Here is a 21,339-nt window from a genome sequence, read left to right on the forward strand (position 1 = left end):
ACAAACATACAGACAGACCGACAGCCAATAAACAAGATTTTGGTTTATGAATGAATGTAAATTTTTAGCAGCACAGATGCAGAACAGAGTAAAAGAGAGAGAGAGTGAAGGCGAGAGAGAGAGTTAGAAAAGTAAAGCGACCGGCAGAGAGGGCAACGGTCTGAGGAGGGGCGGGCAGGGCAGGGTAGGGCAGGGCAGGGCGTGTTGCTTGACTTGGCATTTCAATTCGTTTTGCTATCAGCAGCATTTTGCGGCTTTGCCTGTGGGTAATTGTAGAAGCGAGGGCGCAGGTGAAGGGGGAATTCTAGCAGCGCTGCTTAGGCAGAGGGGGAGCCGTGTAGATATGAATACGAATAATAAGTTCAGTCAAAATAAAATGTTGCATAAATTTAGAGCACAGTATGAATATAAATGCGATTATGTTTATACTTAAGCGAAGAGCAGATTTGATTGCAATGGAATTAAATATGTGTGAGATATTTATTTATTAGCACATCAATTTATAATAAATAACTTATTTATTTGCCAATCCAATGAAAAAGTGCAGATGGCTAATTGAAATAAATTTGCAGCACATTAAAAACAATCATAGATAATTTGCACCTTAGGGAACATAATTTCAATGTATTTATGTTTTAGCTGCATTAAAGAGATAAAAGCAATTCCTTTGTGTTTACCGTTTTACGTTTACAATTGGATTTGTATCGTTTATTCCCGTCTTTTTGTTGTTGTCATTACATGTTAATTCCATTTACTAAATAAGCTAAGCTATTGAGGGGAGTGGGGTATACACGCACTTACAAATTTCCCTTTATATTTGCAATTTAATTTTATGCCTGACTGGAAATGTTTCTTAAAGTGTTATAGAATTCCGGCTGATTATATTTTCTAAAGCGCTTTCAAGTCATGTATACCCTACTTGGTTTGAGTGGACTTGGCATACAGCATGAACTGTGCACACGCACATTTAATGAGGTGCTGACTTGTGAGCGACGTTCTACATATTTCCCTGGAGGCATTTTAATGAGTTATATTTGTCTCCACTTAAATACATCTATTTTGCGAAAATTACAAATTACGATTATTACGAAAAAGGAATTCCAATTGATAGAACTTTATCGCATTTGTAGCCAGGGAGATAAGCAAATATTGATGTGCTTATCATTCAGAAATGTATATACGTATGCATATTATATTTATATGAATTTATATGAATTTATATGTATAAATGCAGAGATAAGCAGTATATAAAATATGATTTATGTAAGCTGATTGATTTAAAAGTTGGTGATAAGCTCTTGGTAGAGCCCCCAATTAGTTTATATTATTTGAGAAATATAACATTGATAGTCATTATGAAGATAATGATGATTACGATAATTATGAAGTATTTTGAAACTCCACCAGAACGAACGCTCAACAAACCAAGATTCCAAAGTCAATTGTTATCAATCAATAATGAGTATCATTATAATTATAATTGCAACAAACGAAATTATCAAAGTTTATTTTTTCAGTGCGTAATTGACTTAGGTATTAATATTATCAATTGTAAAGTTAGGTCAGGTTTTGTTTATGTCTTCATAATTAGTTAAAGGGCCTTGGGCTTATTTGTTAGTTCTGTGCTTATATGTCTCTCTTGTGTACATATTACAGCATTATTACAACATTATTCCCTTAATCATTGTCTTATATGCCATTATTAACAAAGCGAATAAAGTTATTACTGAGATCATTGCATTTATACTTATTCGTTTAACAATTATTATCAGAAGGGTGATTAGCAGAAGCATAAGTTATACGCATACAAAATATGGTAAATATTATTAAAAGGGAATCATTAAATTAATAATTAACACCACAATTTTGGTTAATTTAATATTAATCAGTATGTAAATGCTTACCACACGCAGAAGAAGAAGAAGACTGCTCTGGGTACCTCCAGGTATTTCCTTCAAGTGTTTCCCCTTTAATGCTCAGCTGAACAGTTACACACTTCACTTCAATTCACTTTAGTCCACTGTACGAGTGACCTCCACCAGGCCTGGGCGACTGAAGAAATGCTACAGCTGCTGCCCTTTATATAGGGCGACTTCTACTCAAAGCCTAAGACGTGCTCAAATGTTAAGCTCAGTGCCAGGTAGAGGCCGTTGCAGTCGAGAGTAAAATGACCAATGGGAACACTCTCTGATGCTGCGAGCATTCCAGCTTCGTTTTACTCAAATATAAATACCCAATGAGTACTGCTGCATACATATACAGCTTAAATGATCTTCTGCATTGCGTCCCTTACTTTTGATAGGCATACAGATTGAGAGATAGACAGGGAGAGAAATGTCTCTCCACATATAAAGAGAGACATACGACATAGTTAAATCGGTTTAGCTCATTACGCTCACGATTATGTGTACATATATGCTTGATAGGCTAACTGTTGATATTCTACATTAATGTTGATGTTATATTAATACTAATATTTATTAGATGGCATAGCCAGTAGTTTTTTCTCTTAAATAATTCTCTTGAGGATTATTTTCTCAGCATATTCTGCCTTAATTTCTGGCTATTCCATCCCATACTCATTTTCAATGGACTAGACCACTTTCATGTGAGTGTCTGCATGTGTTAGTGTGCTGCTTTCCTTATCCTTAGTCTTACTATATAATATATATTGCTCCCTTTTAATATAAAAATATGGTGGCATTCCAGATTGAATACCCATCAATTTAATTGAATGAATGCCAAAATATATTTGCATATATTGATTTTAATTACACTTAAGACCTCTTTAGCCTTTACCGGAAAACACGCCAAGCGCCTTTTATGCCAATTTTCAAACAAACAAGTTTCAATTGCCGACAACTTAAATACACTGCAAATATCCCGTTGTATCCAGTTTACGTATAATTTTTGCATTCCATGATTTTGTAATTACGATTAAGTGTACAATATTATTTCAATGGTATTTTCTGTCCTTTTCGTGCGTCATTTAAAATGTAACGGGATTGGCGGTTGGGTGAGTCCTACTGTGACTGCTGGGGCTGAAGTCAATGTGGGCGTGGCCTTTAGTTTTTTTTTTAACACCACTTTGGCGTTACGTGCGGCAAAGCCCTTAAAAAAAATACCAGTGTTTACATGTAAACTGAAAATTTATGAAATACACACACACATACACATATTCAATCCCACACACACACGCATCACACTCATTCACTTGCACACACAGAGAATAGAGCGTAAAATTTTTGCACGGATTTAATGTTTGTGCAATTTTTTGTGGCCTGCTTTTGAAATATTAAAAAAGCCTGCACTTGTCTCAGTGTGTGTGCGAGAGAGAGAGAGAGAGAGAGAGAGAGAGAGAGAGAGCGTGTGTGTGTGTGTGAATATTCGCGCTCTAATAATTGCGCAAAAGAGTTGGGCTATTTAAATGCAAGTATTGACCGTATGACTATGAAATAAGCAAACGCGTTTTACAAATTCATTTATGGGAGTAAAAAAAAAAATCAAAATAAATAAATGAGTATAAAATAAATAAAAAATAAATATACACATTATGGATTTGTAATTTACATGAAGAGGCCAAAGTTCAACAAAAAGTGCACTTCATAATTGCTTTACAGTGGGTGAGATCAGTAAAAATATACGAGATAAATATTTAAGAATCGGAATATAAATCAATAAATTATGGAATATGCAAAATTTAAGAAGCTTATGGGACAAGAGATTGATATAGTAATAGTAGTGATATAGAGAAAGAAGAGCTAAGAATGGCAGATAATTAGCGGGAAGGACAGATTGTGAGAGAGAGAGAAAGAGAGAGGGAGTGAGAAAGAGAGAAAGACAAGGAAGCTGAGTGAAATAGAGAAGGAGATAAAGTGAAATAATGAGGGTGAACGCAGAAACAGAATGAGATAGAGTGTATGAGCAACAAAAAGAGGGAGAGAGGGAGAGATATGGAAAACTAATATAGAGAGGAACATAGAAAGTTTGAGAGAGTGAAACAGGAAATGGTAATAGAGAAGAACGAAAAATGAGATCACAAGAGTTAGATTGCTAACGGCTAAAGAGGAACCCAAAAAGAGGATTAGGAGAGGAGGAGAATTTGAGGGGAGCTGAGAGAGAAAGTGAGCAACAAAATTGTGAGAAAAACGTCAGGAGAATATATAGGTCTAGATCAAATAAAGAATAACTTAGATTACAATTTTTATTTGAGCATCGCTTTGTAGTACAGAATGAAAAAGAAAGAGTTTTGTCGTCAAAGTTACAAAAAACTTGAGCAAAAGAAATTCTCTTTCAGTATCACAGAAGTAGACTTCTTATATGGACACCTTTTAGTCAATGAGAATTGTATAGAAGAGCAGTATGCAGAATATGTGTACAAGTTTATACCTACTATTTAGTTTATTTATTTATTTACCTACCTATATATGTATATAGCTATTGTTCCACATATATGTACATTTTTCATCCGCGATTCATTCCATTCTACTCACTGTATTGTGTTTACTGTGCCGCCAACTAGTCTGCCTCGTTTGAGGGTCACGATTGATCGATTCATGTTGTTTCATTCGGTTTTTTGCAGTCTCGGAAGGGATTGTGGGATAGGTTTTTATGTTCTAATAATTTGCAGTTGTCCGGCATTGGGGGAACACGTGCGCCAGTTGCCAGCTCAGCTGCCATATCAGCGCTTGACTATAAATATGACACGAAACACGAACCGTTTGAACAGTTGCAGTCAGGCAAAATGCAGGATAACATTTATACGCCCTTCAGCTCGGAAATACCGCTCGCTTTTATATATACCGATGAAGTGACTGGAGAGACTCTCTACTGTGGCCCATATCTGCGCTCCTTGGAGACCTTCGCCGAGAGATTTGACTATAAGCTGCAGCTGGAGCATGTGGAAAATATGACGAAGAAGTCGCTGCTGCTCCAGCAGATTGCCCAAGGAGAGTATAATACATCTGTGCACGGCGTGGGCATAAGGAGCACATTGGAGGATCCCACGTCGAGCATCACAGCATACAGCTACCCCATCGAGGTGACGAAGTACTGCGTGATGGTGCCCTTGGCGCCAGAGCTGCCCAAGTGGATGTACATGGTCTGGCCATTGGGCAAGTACGTCTGGGCCACGCTCTTCCTGGCCATCTTCTATGTGGCACTGCTGCTGCGCTACGTGCACCACGGCGAGGCAGCCTCTCGCTCCTACACGCGCAACCTGCTTCACGCCATGGGCATCATCATGTACAGCCCGAACATGAATATGCCGGTGCAGCTCTACCAGCCGCCGTTCCGTATGCTCATCTTCTACACGCTGCTCTACACACAGGGCTTCATACTGTCCAATTACCACATTAGCCACATGACCTCTTTCGACATGAAGCCGGTGTTCGTAAAGCCCATCGATACGTGGTCGGACCTGATAGAGTCGAGGGTGCGCATTATCATACCGGACACGCTGCTGGAGGAGCTGCGCACCTTACCCGTAGTAAATATCTCCTCACTAGACGCCCAGTTCGAGCCACGCGAGTTCCACGACTTTCAGCAGCTCATGGTGAATCCGTCTCGCGAATATGCCTATGTTGTCACCCAGAATGCGTGGGATTTCTGGAACCGACAGCAGAGCGTGCTCATCCAGCCGTATTTCCACATGTCACGAGTCTGCTTTGGGGGACTCTTCAACGCCTTTCCCTTGCAACGGGATGCGCCCTTTGCCGACCAACTAGATCGTACCATGCTCTACATAAGGGAATCTGGTCTGTGGGACTATTGGGAGGACATGGCCTTCGTCTTTGCGTTGCGTGCGAATCTCGCAAAGATATTCCTGGACACGTATCCCGTAGAGCCCTTGAATCTGGAGTTTTTCAGCACGGCATGGATTGTGATCATCGGTGGCTTGCCCCTGTGCTCAGTGGTCTACTGCTTGGAGCATCTGTGGAGCCGTTGGATGGACGGGCAGAGCAACAGTTGCTTGCAGCAGGAAGTTTAGCATATATAATCAGAAACTGAATATATATTTTTAAAATTATTGTATAAGCCATGTTCTATAATATGATTACCATAATTATGAGGCACGATTTCATTGGGAAATTTCATGCTGATTCGCGACTGTTATTATGATAAAATGTTAATATTATAAAATCAGTTACATAAAAATAATGTACTACATACATATATGTATATTCCAGATTTAATTTATTTATTAATTAATTATCTAATAAAACAGATTTATTTATTTATATTTATACGTATTAATAGATTTTAATATTTATTTAATTTAATTTCAAAATTCTTTTAAATTTAATTCAGCTAGATGGTAAAAGTTTCTTTGCTAGCAATATTAAAAATGTGTATAGACTAGAGATTGTCATTAATTTTAATTATCATGAAGTAAATGCTTATTAATGCCATTGTCATTATTACCATGTTATCGTGAAGTAAATAGTCATAAATAAAATGGTCATGAGAAAAACAATTAGGCTTACGATTATTTGGATTATGATGACTAGATCGAAAATGATATTACAATGATATTCAAATATGTACTTACTTGTTATTATATAATAATATAGGTTAACATATTCCAATAATGATTTTACGCATCGAAATAGTTCCGAATATTTCGGAAAATTGAAAATAATCTAACATTTTGTTGCTCTTTAATAAGGATTCTTCGTAGGTAACCTCGACAAAAAACAATATTATGCTGGTATACCAACAAATCAGTTTATATTGGTTTAATTAAACCTATTTATAAGGAGGTATAAATGCAAGAGCCCGCACCCTTGAGTCGTATGTTCAGTTGCTCAATTATAATGTCAAATGCCTTGGATATTTAAGATAAGCATCGGGAAATGACCTTGTTTAATTGTTATGTTCGTCAAAGCAGGGAATGTAATCCCTTGAGCAATAGTCAAAGGCATTTAGGACGCTATAAAGGCTAACTAAACGCAGACATTACGCATACGCAACGTGAACGCTTCGCAGTTATGTATTCGCCCCGTTGGCTTATCGTTTTAATTGTGCTGCCGTTGCCATGGAGCTGTGGCTGGAACAGCAGATACATTAGCAAACTGCTAATCGGCCTTAATCGGATGGTTGCGTTCCAGGATCTGGTCTGGTTCGTTAGCCAGCAGCTGGACAACGAGCAGAGGGACGACATGGAACAATTCATTCGCCTGAATCACGATGCGTTTGCCTTATCCCAAGTCGTTGTTGTCAACAACTCGGATATGCGAATGACCCACTCGGCGGTCAGGCGCAACCAGATGACCGTGATCTTCACCACGGGCCTGCACGATCCTATCATGGAGGTGGCCAACAAGGTGCTGCTGGGTAAGCACTTCTACCTCGCCGTCTTCATGATGATGGGGAAGGTGGCGAACATGGAGGCCATCTACGAGATCTGCCAGTTCCTCAATGACAATCAATTTGAGAATTCGCTATTGTACTTCGAGTCGATTGACGGCATCAATCAGATATACGGCGCAAGTCAATATCCATCGTACGAGATCGAGAATCGCACCGACCTGCCGAAGTTCATGCGGGCCAAGATGAGCCAGGTGACGAATGCCGTTCATGACGTGGGCGGCTATCGCTTTGCCACGCCCATGCGCCAAGATGCGCCGCATCTGTTCCGAGTGGGCGACCGCTACGAGGGCAGCACCTATCGCATCATCAGCACCTTTGTGGAGCACCTCAACGGGAGTTTCAAGGAGCTGGAACTGCCGCCAGACGCGCTCGGAGGTCGCGCAGTCAACATGAAGCAAACGCTGCAGCTGGTGAGGGATCGCCAGGTGCAGTTCGTTGCCCATGCCTACGCCTTGTTCATGCCGGACGACGACCTGGAGAAGAGCTATCCCCTGCTGGTGGTGCCCTGGTGCTTGATGGTGCCGCTCTACAACAGCGTCTCCACCTACTTCTATGCGCTGCAGCCCTTCGACACGACCGTTTGGTTCTTTGTGCTGGCCGCCTTTGTGCTGCTCAGTTGGCTGGAGTTGCTGTGGCTGCGACTGGGGCACAGGAGGGGCCGTGGCTCAGCGGGAGTGACCACAGCGCTGCTGAACTCCTTCTGCTACATCATCAACATATCCACGGGCAGGCAGCTGCTGCAGCCCTCGCTGCTGCGCTTCCTGCTGCTGCTGGCCGTCTTCTTTCACGGCTTCTTCTTGTCGGCCAACTACACCTCTACCCTGGGCAGCATTTTGACCGTGAACCTGTTCCATGCTCAGCTCAATACCATGGACGATCTGCTGCGCGCTCAGCTGCCTGTGATGATCATCGACTACGAGATGGAGTTTCTGCTCCAGCTGCACAAGGAGCTGCCGGCCGGCTTCATCAAGCTGCTGCGCCCCGTGGACAGCGGAGTCTTTGCCCAGCACCAAATGCAGTTCAACAGCTCGTTCGCCTATTTCGTCACCGAGGACAGCTGGCAGTTCCTGGACGAGCAGCAGCGGCATCTGAAGCAGCGCCAGTTCAAGTTCAGCGACATCTGCTTCGGCTCCTTCCACTTGGCCTATCCCATGCAGCGCGACTGCTCGCTCTGGCGCGACCTCGAGTACTACACGTTCCGTGTTCACTCCTCCGGCCTGCTCAACTACTACGCCCGGCTCAGCTTCGAGTCGGCGCTGCATGCGGGCATCGTGCAGCGCCTGGAGGAGCACAACGAATACGCATCAGCGGGCCTGCAGCATTTGGCCATAGCATTCATTATGCTGATGACCATGTCGGCTCTGGCCTTCATCGTTTTCATCATCGAACTGCTAACGAGATTCAAGTTTTAATTACGCTCAGCGAAATTTGATTATTGATTTGCCATTGACCTCAGAATTTGTATAATTCCTGCGCTTCATTTAGCATTTCGCATTTGGCTGAAATTAAATTTAAATTTCAAACTAGATTCAGTTGACCTCAAACCCAATTATCCGTCTGCTGGGTGTCGAACGGGCGCTGAAGTGGATTGTAAATTGTTTCATCAATTTCAAATGGCTTTATCGAATTTTGTATTTAACTCTAAGCAATCAAATGAAAAATGACAGATTGCTGCCATAATTAAATAAAGAGCAGGAGATCAGAGTGTCCAATAGTATAAAAGGCATTCTTAAAGATTATATGAAAAAAAACTTATAATAATAGTAAATAATAAAAAAAAAAATTAATAAATAAAAAAAAAAAGAAAAAATGAAAATCAATCATTTTCCATTTAATTATAAAGTTTAATTTAATATTATTAAAATTTAATTTAATCTTAATAAAATTTAATTTAATTTAATTAAATTGAATTATAAAATTTAATATATATATATATATATATATATATATATATATATATATATATATATATATATATATATATATATATATATATATATTTATCAAGCCAAGTATAAATTGATACTTATAATCTTAGCATTATTTAATGAAGTTACAAAACATTATTTAATTTCTCAGCCTCTCATTGAATTTTTAACTAGATTGAGTTGAAAAACTTATAGCCTAGACACTGGATGTCTAATTTGCACAAATTTTAAAGATATTCAATAAATTTATTTTTTAATATATTATATTTTGTGTTTCAAGTGGAGTAGACTCAAGGGTCTAGAGATGAAATTTAAAGCAGTTACAAAATTTAATTAAAGATATAAAGCCGAAGGCCTCAGTGGCCAGTGCTTAATGTTAGGCTAATTTTAATTTTACATTAACTAAAATATCAAATAAAGAAAAAACCTTTAATTTCCATAAATCAATACACATATAAAGAGATACCTTAGCTAAATTCAAGCATTTATTCAGCATTCATCTCCTGCAGCTTCGGCGCCTCTTTACTGCAGTTCTCAGTTTGTGCCACAGCATGTGGCCATGCGCCTGCATCACATGCTGATGCCATTTCATCTCCAGGATAAATGCCATGCCAGCTAGGACGAGACCCATGCACCAGGTGCGCATCATGCTGGACAAGAAGGCCATGCTCAGTGGCTGTGGCTGCTCATGCAGAATGATAAAGTGAATGACGCGCATGTACAGTGCCTCCCAGAAGGACTCCACCTTCCAGTGATGCCTGAGGCCCGATTCCTGGGAAATCAGTATAAAGTTCTGCAGCGGCGACTGCAGATGCGAGTCCATGTGCATGGGGAAAACGTGGTAAAACGGACCCGAGCAGATCTGCGTTAGCCTGAAGACCGGCACCCGGAGATGCTTCTGCAGCATCATGATCAGATCCCAGCGATCGCTGGACACAAAGTAGCCGTAGCTCGCGTTCAGCAGATCGCGATGCCGCTGAATAAACATCGCATCCGCAACAACGAGTTGTTGAAGAAAGCGCTCCGAGTACTGATCCCTCTTACGGTCCAGAAACTTGTACTCAAAGTCCTGCACGTAGATGATCAGATTGGCGTCGATAACGTCCTGCAGGGTATTCAGCTGGCGCACGGGCGGCGGCGAGGTAAAGTAGCTGGCCATCTTGCTGATGTACATGTTCGAGGCGACGATGCCCATGATGCTGAGCACCAGATAGAGATAGCGCATGCGCCTGTCCCTTGTCCGCACTATCGATGTGGGCGGACTGTTGATCAGACTGAGAATGCATTGCAGCAGAATGGCACTGAGATCCCTCGGCCGTTGGGGCGAGCAGAGCCAAAGGCCAAAGCCCACATAGAGAATCGTCAGGAATAGCAGCAGCCAGACGTTCTCCTGCAGAGCCTCGCGTACATACAGCTCCTGCACCGAATCGTTGCGGTAGGGCACCATCAGGCACCAGTCGTTGATGCCAATCGGATAGCTGAAGCTGACCGAGTAATTCCCGAGCAGGTCGGTGTAGGTGTGTATCAGCGTCTCATAGACGCCCTGGCCGACGAGCTCCAGGAGATACGGCAGATTGAAGTTAGTTATGGTTAGGTTAGCGGAGGTGTCATGCATCGTGGCATTCACAAAGTCGAGGAATCCCAGAAACAGCTTGCCACTGGTGCCGTAGACCGTCCTCTGGTCCGCTCCCTTGAACACGCGAGGCATATCATAGAACACCGGCGTATTCACCACATATCCCATCATATTATGGCTGAGTTTCTGAAAGAAGTCTCGAGCCATCCAGTGCTCGGTTCTATTCACAAAGTGTTGCGTGGGATACGGATTCAGCTGATAGACGTTGTCGTTGATGGTCAGCAGCAGCGTGTTGGTGAACTGTTTGGTCCAGCTCCAGCGGAGAACGTCCTGGAATATTTGCGAGAATTGGGTAAAGGTCTCAAAGCTCTCATGATAGTTCGCACTGCTCAGATATGGAAACAGAATGAAGATCGTCTTCAGCCATCGTATGCCCTTGAGGGTCTCCGAGGCGACCTCCATGATGGGATCGCTGTGATGTGTGGTGAAGACCATCACCAGAGATGGCGTGCTTATCAGGCTCTTTATCGTGGTGTTCGTGTTGATCGAGCTGCGGTTGTTTCGCACGATGATGCGCGGCACGAGGGGAAACTGCTTCCAGAACTTCTTGAAGAATTCGCTGCCGGCCGGACTATTCAAATTCAGCTTCTCCGATATGTAGAAGAGGAGGTTGTGAAAGTGATAGACACTGTCGATGCGTGTGACCACATCGATGACGAAATCATTGTTGATGCTCTGCATATGCCTCGCAATGGTCGCATTCCCAGCCGTCTGGGGCGTTGGCGTAGCCACCTGAGCGGGTCGGGCTGGTCCCAATATGAGCTGAGCTGCCAGCTTGTTCATTTCTATGGAACGATTGTCGAAACGCAACTGATTCGCTATCCCCGGCCTGTCTTCCTGCCGGTCTGTCTGTCTCTCCGTCTCGCGTGTGGTCCACTCCGTGTGGGTTAGGTCAGAGCTGGCTTTGACTGCATTCAAACACCAAGTTTGACATATTGGACATACCGAGCGTTTTATTGGCTGGCAATCAAAATTGTTTACACTGGATGACAGCTGAGCTACCAGGAGCGTTTCAGTTAGCGAGAGGGTTTCATTTACAGTTGACTAAATTTTGAAAGATTTTATTAAGGGGTTGGACAAGTTCTGTAAAAAATAATAATAACATACTTAAATATATTTTATTTATTATTTTCTTTCTTTTACATATATAAAATGATATATTTACAATAATTAGATTATACAACAAATTCATAAATATTACATGTATTTATGTTCTACATGAATAGAATTTAAAACAATTTCTAAATAGAAAACTTATGCAACAATAATATAAAATTTATTTTAATATTTTTTCAAATAAAATGTGAAATAAAATAAATGAATTATTATTTTTTGAATGATTTATTAAATTTGTGAAATCATAAATAACAAAAAATATTATATTTTTTAGTACTTCTTATGACTATTATTGTATTATTATATTATTATATAAAATAAAGTTCCATATCAATATTATTTTGTATTAATAATATCATTTTAAGTTGATTTATTTATTGTAAATCATTAATTTTTTAACTATTTATTATTATTATTTAGTTACCCAATTAAATTATTTTAAGTATATCAAATTTATTGCTTGAGCCATTATTAATTATTATTTTTATAGTATATTATTTCACACATTACTCAAACATTTTTATTATATTATTTATGGTATTCTTATTATGAGCCCCACCACGTTCAGTTACATTCGTAGCGCTCCTGCTTTAAATGCTGTGTGGCCGTAGTTGTTTATTGAGTCATAAAAAGCGAAAACCCCTTTTGGCGTTTATCTCAAGTGCAAATCGCTCATATGCGCTATTTAGCCGTATTTATGCGGAACGGTTCATATAATTGGACAAATCGTTGCAGGACATGCGAGGGCCTTAAAGCGTGCGCACTTTAACTATCTGGCATTGAAGCCGATTTGTGGCTCACGCGGCGAACGCAATTAAAAATCACGCATACGCAGCGTGCAACGCGCACGCACCAAAAACCCGTTGGCTGCCTACTTTGCCGGCTGCTGGCAGCTATGAGCTGGCAGCCTTAGCAGCGTTTTAGGTGTTCGAAATGCGCTTTGCATGACTTTGACAACAAAATCCGATGCAGGCTACATGACGCTGTGTAATTGCTGTGAAATTTCATAAATGTGCACAAATGCCAACAGACAAGGCCATAAGCCGGGCATGGCTTATCGGGTTACGTCTTGGCTTTTATGGCCAGCAAAATGCAATTAGCCAGACACACACACACACACACACACACACACAGACACATGCACAAAGTGGGGGAGTCATTCATATTGTTAGCTTGACTTGGAGCTTAAAATATTTATGATTGATGCTGGCTTAGTCCAGGTTTTTGGCTTGCTATAGTCGCCCTCTAATGCCACATTGACAGCGCGCATGCCTTTGTTTGCTCGATGATTTTACAAATTTCTGCGAATTGCTGCTTACGTAATTGTAATGTGCAGTAATGCGCTTTGCTCTAAGTCAAAGTTGTTCACACATTCACACACACACACACACACCCACGTTTACCCCCTCCCAGTGGAACTGAAGTATCGTGCGAACTATGGCAGCTGGCCAGCACCTGAAGCTACACTTCACTTAAAACACAGAGGCGTGGCAGTAGACGTAAGGCTGTGGGCGTTGGGCGTGTCAACATGTGTTTCGGGAAGCATCATATGACAACATTTTAGCATTTTATTATATTATTTTTCTTTTCTTTTCAAGATTTTCTCTTCCTTGAGTGTGTGTGTGTGTGTGTGGTTTTTAATGCTTGCGCCGCTAGCGCTAAAATACATTAAGCCAGCTTGTTGAGCCGCATTCAGTTTTTATTTATTCTTGTATGCCTTTCAACTGCTGCTTTGTTGCACAGTGTTCAAGGGGTGTGTCACGCCCGAGAAGTCAGCGAGTGACAAATGAAATTTGCGGATTATATTCGTGTTAACTTATGGCTGCAAAACAACTTTTTGTTTGTTGTTCGCAGAGATATTTTGAAAAACGTGAAGAAAATAAATGATAGTATTTATATAATTTAAAATAATTAATCAATATTAAAATACATTTAGATATTTATTTTGTTTTTTATATAAATAATTAAATTATATATTTGTTAACTGAAAGGCGAAAATAAAATAAATAATAAACATTTCATATTATTATTTACAACATTTTTTTTTAAATTTAGTTTAATATTATTGTTTTAATAAGGAATTTATAATATTGAAAATTTGTATTACGTAGTTTTTTGCTTTTAAGGAAAAAAACACATATTTTTAAATTTTCATATTTTTTAATTTACTCAGCAAGAATATTAAAAGAAAAACAATTCGCCTTGAATTAACATATTTTTAATGTTCTTATCAAGAAAAATATAAGGAAAAATTTAAGCTAATTCATAAAAATATACTTATGAATACATATATAAGTATTTATTACTTTTATAGAGAAATAATTAGGCTACATTTAAACAAATTTGTATTTTTCAAATAGAGCTAAAATTTTAATTACTTTAAAATTGCATATTATAATAATTAAATAAAATTATTAATTATGATATTTACACTTATTTTCATTATCATTATTATTTTAACTTACTACAATATTATTTTAAGTTTTGCTAATTTTATTTAAAAAATTTTGTTTTGGATTTTCCTATTCCTTTCGTGAAATTTGCAGCTCTGCTAACATTTTAAAATCTGGCCAACTATAATCTAGCTGTTCTATTACAATGCAGCCACGCCCCTGTCTAACAGCTCTGAAATTGAGTTATAAATTTGCCAGCCATAGCGCATATAAAATGTTGTTTTTTTTTTTTTTTCTTTTTATATTTTTATGCTGTATTTTCTGTTTGCATGAAGTATCTTATTTCAAATTGTTTTAGTTACACTTTTTTTTACCCCAGAGCACGAGTCTAAATGTATCAACTGTACATGTGTGTGCGCCTGTGTGTGTGTGTGGCTCTGACTCTGTATTGTATGTGCTTTTGCCATTTGGAAACGGAAGCAAAATGTTGCGAATGTGTGCAAAAGTAGTTGAACGAAGGCCCTCGAGTTGTTTCGTTGCCCGTTGCTCATGTCAAGTGCCAGCTGTGTCCTGCGTCCTGCGTCCGTCTGCGCCACACGCCCACCGCCTGACAGCTGGGCTGCACTCTCGACATTTAGAGACCTCGCCCAGCCGCCAGCCGCTAGCCGCCATCCGCCAACTGCCATCCACCTACCTAGCCATCCAGGCATCCAGCCATCCACCCTGCCCGGCCCAGTCAACGGGCCAGAACAGGTGTGTTTGACTGGCACCGCAGCATGTGTCGAAACATTGCCAACCGCTGGCCGCTGTTTCTGTCTGTGATGGTGTGTGTGTATGTGGCAGTGTGTGTGTGTGCGGCAACAGCAACTAACTGTTAAGCGAAATTACCGCAATCTCCGCACGTCGAACAATTTTTAATGCTGAAAAATGTATTTTCTAATTTTCTCTTGCCCGAGTGTTTTTCGCCTGACCAAGTTTATTTTGGCTTTTATCTGAATGTATATGTACATGTGTGTGTGTGTGTGTGTATGTGTGTGTGTGGACAACAGGTGTATGTAATGTGTGTAAGTGTGGCCTCTTAGCCCGCCTGCAATATTAATGAAATATAATTATTTTGCCATTGAAACTTACTCTTTTTCGTGGACTTTTTTCCGTGGCTTTAAGACAAAAATAAAAGCTGAAAGGCTTTTTGCAAAGCGCTTTTATAACTAGAAACACATTGCAAATGGTCTTAAGTGGCTAAATTGGTTCTTTAATGAAAATGAAAATGAAAATGAAATGTATGCAGTTGGCTAGAAACAGAAAATAACTTTGGGAAAAGCAGTTTTGTGGATCTGCATATTTGCTTAGTTTGCATAGTGGAGTTCTTACCATATCTATCTTTCTGTCAGATTATTCATTCGTCTCTCAGTTGCTCTAACGTCTGTCACACACTGTGCGTACATCTGTTTTGTCCTTCTGTCTGACAGTTTAGCCTTTAGTCAAACAATCAATCCATCTTTCTATTTTCAATACAGATTTATATTCGTTCGTTCATTAGTTATTCTTTAAGAGAATGAGAGAATGCGGATGACTAACTAGGATTCGTATTCTCTCATTCTACTCCCTTTCCCTTTCCTCTCTTCTTTTATTTCGTGTCAACTGATGTTTATTTATTTGAAATAGTTTATAACCTTTTGCAATTTCCTTTAACATCCTCTAAATCTAATAATTAATTATGATATTTAGTCTTGTTGTGTAGTGTCAAGTATTTCATATATATAGAAAAAGTTACTCAATTTGACTGCAATTATAACTATTCGTATAAGAAATGGTAAGAACAGTTGATTGGCGATTCAGATCGGATATGTGCCAAAAGGAACCGTAACTCAACTTACTCTTCCACTACTCAAAATATTATTTTACTCAAAAATATTATATTACTCAAAATACTACTTATTTTGAGTAGAGCAAGAAGGAGTTGAGTTAGGGTATCTACTAGTCAGTCATTACCGTCGCTAATGACAGCAAGAAGTGCTTCTTTATTCACTTCTCCATTGCTGGCAATATTTTAGGCTATCTGTCAGTCTGTCATTTCCGTGCTCATCTTTTGCAGCGAGACTTCTTTGCTGCTCCTTTTTCACCTGGTGGTGGCTGCGCATCACTGGCAAATGCAATTTGCACATTAATATCGGAGCGCAGCTAATTTTCAATATGAAACCGACAAACTTGCAGCTGGCAAAAGCTTTGGGTAAAAAGGCAATTTCCGCTTTTTTGATGCATTCTTTAATGGGCCAACTTGAGCGGATAGCTGCCAAGTGAAGGTGAACGACTGGCGGCAGGAGTTGGGTGGGGAGTGGGGCAGGCGGACAGCATTTCATGGCTCGATGTGCCATTATGCTAAAAGTTTGTGTGGCAGGCAAAATGTGCGAGAAGAGACAGACAGACAGACAGAGAGAGAGAGAGAGAGAGAGAGAGAGACACTGACAGAGGGGATAAAAGCGTTAATACCGTTACTCGATACGAGATATATGTATTTATAGAATCTAGGCGTTAGAAAAAGGTTCAAAGTGTCGTTATGACACTATGTGTGGGCACAGCGGGAGCTCTTAAGTTTCTATGAGGCTGATAAGTAATCGAAAGAGCGAGGCTGCGCCTAAAAGGGCTGCACTGTGGGCATAGCAGCAGCAAATTTGGTCAATTTTGAATGGAGTGACAAGATTTGGCTTCTCTCAAGACTGAACACAAGTGAAGGCAATTGCTTTGATAGATAATTGAAATAAAAATTAAACAAATCTGGCTCACTTCTTAAACAGATATATAATTGAGCATATTAATATATAATATACATAAAATATCTTAAGATAAATTGATTTATGCCTGATTCTCTATGATGACTGACTAGGTAATTTGTATTTTATCAGGCAAAAAAAGGGGGACAGAGCATAATCGCATAATGCTTTCCGTTGTTGTATACACGAACAAGCCGATCTCATATATTTTATACCCATACATTTAATAGCCTTTACTTTCAAATATTTGAAAGCTTTCCCCATTATGGTTCACATTTGAATTGAATCAATAGATTATCTGCAGAATAGACAAATATATAATACTACAGATAGCAATGTTACGGCCAAAATAATCAGGGTATTTGCAAGCGGAATACTCCACACTCCCCACAGTACATTCATTCAGTGTTATTAGCTTAGTTTGGAAACTCAAATCGTCAGTTATTATTCATAAATTTATAGATTATTCGTTAAGATATTATGTGTAAGTCTTGTCTGTAATCGAGGAATTGGCTTGTCTCAATCCATTTAACTAGTTAACTAAAAAGTTGTAATAATGAAATTCCATAAACACACTTTCCCTAAACAGTAAACAAATAAATATGTAATGTTGGCTTATATATATCTCTAATCCCATTATCATCTTTATGTGAGATATATCGAGCTACTCTCGTATATGCTAGGCATATATGGTGTAGATTAAATTAAAAGTTCTTTATCCAACACTCCAACACTTAATTATGTAGCTGGAAAGTCAAGTGGGAAAAACTGATTAACTTTTTTATTTTAAGCAGTTGGAAAAGTTGGAAAAGCTGAAGCTTTGGCAGCTGCTCTTTTAACCGTTTGCCATTTCTACATCTTCTTCTTCTTTTTTTTTGGCAGCTGGCAAAGATTTGTGCTGCCTTCTGCTTGCTGCATAATTTAGCCATTTTATGCAGCTAAAAGAGACAGAGCGAGAGAGGCGAGAGAGAAAGAGAGAGAGACGGACTGTGGGAGTCTGTGTTTTCTCGCCATTTTCGGTAAGTTCAGTGCCTTTTGGGCTCATTATCTCCTTTGGCAAGCAACAATTGTTGTTTGCAGGCAGCGCAAGCCTCGCTCGCTAAATGACTGCAACTCAACTCTTTTTTCGGGCATTTTCTTTACTTTTCCCCATTTTCCATTCCTTTTTTTCGCAACTCACGCTCGTTTGTGTGCAACTTTTTCGTGGCGTTCTATAATAATGTTTGCAATTAAACTAATGAAGTCATTTGCAGCTGACCTTTGCCCAACCCTACCCCACCCACTGTCCACGTCCTTCAACTAGAAGTTCTGTGCTGTTCCATTTCGATGCCGGCCACAGAGGACATCGTCATTTAATAAACTTGTCTCAACTTTGGCCGCAATTGCGTCTTTTGATGTTTTCTTTTGAGCATTTCCATTTTCCATTTTCATTTATTGCGACTTTCATTTTTTGTTAAGTGTCACATTTAGACATTGACTTTTATTAATTGGCTTGGTTATTCTGCTATCAAATGAAATTGAATGTAACAAGACAACTTTACAATCAGCTGGCAGCGTGGAAGCATCTTAAATTATAATTTCAAAATATGATTGTGATCGAGCCCATTGAACAGGCCATGGAGGTTATGTGCAGACAGAGCTATTATATTTCGGAATAGAATTTCTAATTTGCATTTAAAATGCCGAATTCTGAGAAATCCTTTATAATATTGCAAGTTACAGAGGCTTGAAATTCCTAGTTGAATCAATAGAAATGCCAACTCTTGAATTCTTTCATTTCAGAACCGGATCCGGTATCAATGCTGAGCTAGTCAATATTCAGAAATAAATAATATTTTCAAATCTAACTGACTCTAATAAAAGTTTCAGAAGATTTAGAATACCAATGTTTGATCTAATTTGAAGTTGGACTGAAAATACCCGAGTTTTGGTCATTCAAAGTTGAACAAAGTTTATGGCTTTCGTGCTTTTGGCGAGTTGTTATCAAAAAGTGTTTTTGACAAATTCGTGGTTCCACACTCACGCTGCTGAAAACCTGCATGACAATGCCACGCGGAATGGAACGGAGCAAACCCCATTCATGCCACAGCGCGTAGCTGTCACTAACACGCACCGCGCCACACGAAAAAACAACTTGAACCTGAAACATTCGCAATTCGCTGAACGGGAGTGGGGATGATTTGTTGTTGGAGCTAGCACAGTGGAAGGGAGAGGAATGTGAACGAAAAGATATCCTGTAAATTGGGTATAAAAACTGAAATTATCTAATTTATATATCATTATAATTTTAAGAGATTTGAGACGATTTGCTTCAGTCGTAAGTTTAATATACATAAATTAAACTGGAACAATCTATTGATTATTCACTGCAAACGTGAGATAATCTGCCTGGTCTTAAGTCTCGAAATCAGAGTTTAAAATTGACAGATATGAGCTCGATAGACGGAAGAGCGGCCAACAAAATATTATATTAGTATTAGTAGAAGAGCATAGAACTACATAGCTATAAATGTATACTGAGACATTTATTGAGTTAATTTTAAGGACCAATAGAGTAGTAGTAGAGCATTATATAAAATTATGCAATTATACACCTAGTTGTACAGTGGAATCTCGATAATGCGTACCTCGCTAAATCGAAAATCGCGATAAATCGAAAAAAAAAAAAAAAATAATAATATCCTCTTATTCTGTGTAAATCGAAAAAAAAAAATAAACTGATTCCCTTGCTATTTTGAATTATTGGGATTCTACTGTATATGAGAAGTTACACATATAATGCAAGGCATATAAATATCAAGCATTGTCATCTTCAGTCTCTAACAAATCCAGCCTCCTTGCAACATCTCGTCTACAGGGTATATCAAGCATATATATGGGAAAGAGAACACAAGCTGAAGCCCCACCGCCAACCAGAGTGAATAAAAAGCTTGTGAGTTTTTAATTTAATATTTAATTTTAATTGTTATTTATTCGCATTTCGGTTTTGCTTTTACAATATGTTTTGTTGTTGTTGTTGTTGCTGTTGTCTGCATAAAGTTTTCTTTATCGCCTCGCCACGGCTTACAATGCGTTCGTATTACTCTGGTAATTGTTTTTGTTATTGTATTTGCTGTATTTTATTCTGTTTTCGGTTATTTATCGCGCAAGTGTTATTACGAGTACGAATGCGATTACGTGTTTTATGTATGAACAATTTTATATTTATCTTTTTCGTTTTCCTTGTTTTTGTTTTGGGAATTTCCGCGGCTTTCCAGGTTTTTCTTTTCCATTCTAACGTTTATTGTTATGCGTTTGCTTAAGTGTTGTCTGATAATTTTTATTTTATAATTCTTTTAATTTTAATTTTTTACGATTAGACAACATTTGTTTTGGGCCTCAAAGTAAATGTTTACCTTGCTTGAGGTTGCTTCATATTTGGCATTTCTTTTTTAAATTTAATTTTCTTTAAAAATTAAATAAAATTTCATAATTTTGTTAACAAATGACGCAATGCGCTTAACTAAATAGTTTTTTTTGTTGTTGTTTTATTTTAAATTTTTATTTTCTTTACAATTAAAATTTGCGCTAACAGTTAAAAATTGTTTCTTTGTTGTCATAGAGTTGTTTTTATCAAGCAATTATATGTATTTGTGTTCATTATTTTATTTTTATTTTTATAATTACAATATTTAGCTAATTTGACACTTAAAGCGGAAAAACTTAACAACTTTTTGTTGGTTGAGTTGCCATTTTTTTTTTTTTTTTTTTTTTTTGTTTTATGATTTTCAATACACACTTAACAGCTATATAACATTTATTTATTTATTTACTTTTAATTTGTTACTTTAATTTGTTATTATTTCTCATTTTAGCTGTTTGTATTGTATTGTAGTCGGTTCTGTTAAATTTTGCTACTAATAAAATATATTTGATGTATGTATATTATAATTATTATTCTTATTAATTTTAGTTTAATTAATGCTATTAAATTGTATTTACTTGATGTTCTCATTTTATTTTAATTTTTGTATACATGAGCCTCGCCTTGGAGTCCTACAGAGACAGTTGTTACGCTTTAAAATATACATATGTATATATATATTCAAGATTTACTTTATGTCTTTCAGTTTGAGTTTTAATAT

The 21,339-nt window shown here is 38.4% G+C and overlaps 3 protein-coding genes across 3 annotated transcripts; 2 read left to right on the forward strand and 1 right to left on the reverse strand.

The window, feature by feature from the left end:
• Window positions 1-4,744: 4,744 nt before the first annotated feature.
• Window positions 4,745-5,989, forward strand: LOC6580659. Its single transcript, XM_002006443.3, has one exon. It carries the CDS (start codon window positions 4,745-4,747, stop codon window positions 5,987-5,989), a length of 1,245 nt encoding a protein of 414 aa, XP_002006479.1.
• A 1,105-nt stretch (window positions 5,990-7,094) lies between these two features.
• Window positions 7,095-8,783, forward strand: LOC6580660. Its single transcript, XM_002006444.3, has one exon. It carries the CDS (start codon window positions 7,095-7,097, stop codon window positions 8,781-8,783), a length of 1,689 nt encoding a protein of 562 aa, XP_002006480.3.
• Window positions 8,784-9,795: 1,012 nt separating this feature from the next.
• Window positions 9,796-11,951, reverse strand: LOC6580661. The gene has a single exon (XM_002006445.2). It carries the CDS (start codon window positions 11,716-11,718, stop codon window positions 9,796-9,798), a length of 1,923 nt encoding a protein of 640 aa, XP_002006481.1. The 5' UTR covers window positions 11,719-11,951.
• Window positions 11,952-21,339: the final 9,388 nt, after the last annotated feature.

Source organism: Drosophila mojavensis, unplaced genomic scaffold (genome assembly GCF_018153725.1).
Source record: "Drosophila mojavensis isolate 15081-1352.22 unplaced genomic scaffold, ASM1815372v1 contig_81, whole genome shotgun sequence".
Lineage (NCBI taxonomy): Eukaryota > Metazoa > Arthropoda > Insecta > Diptera > Drosophilidae > Drosophila > Drosophila mojavensis.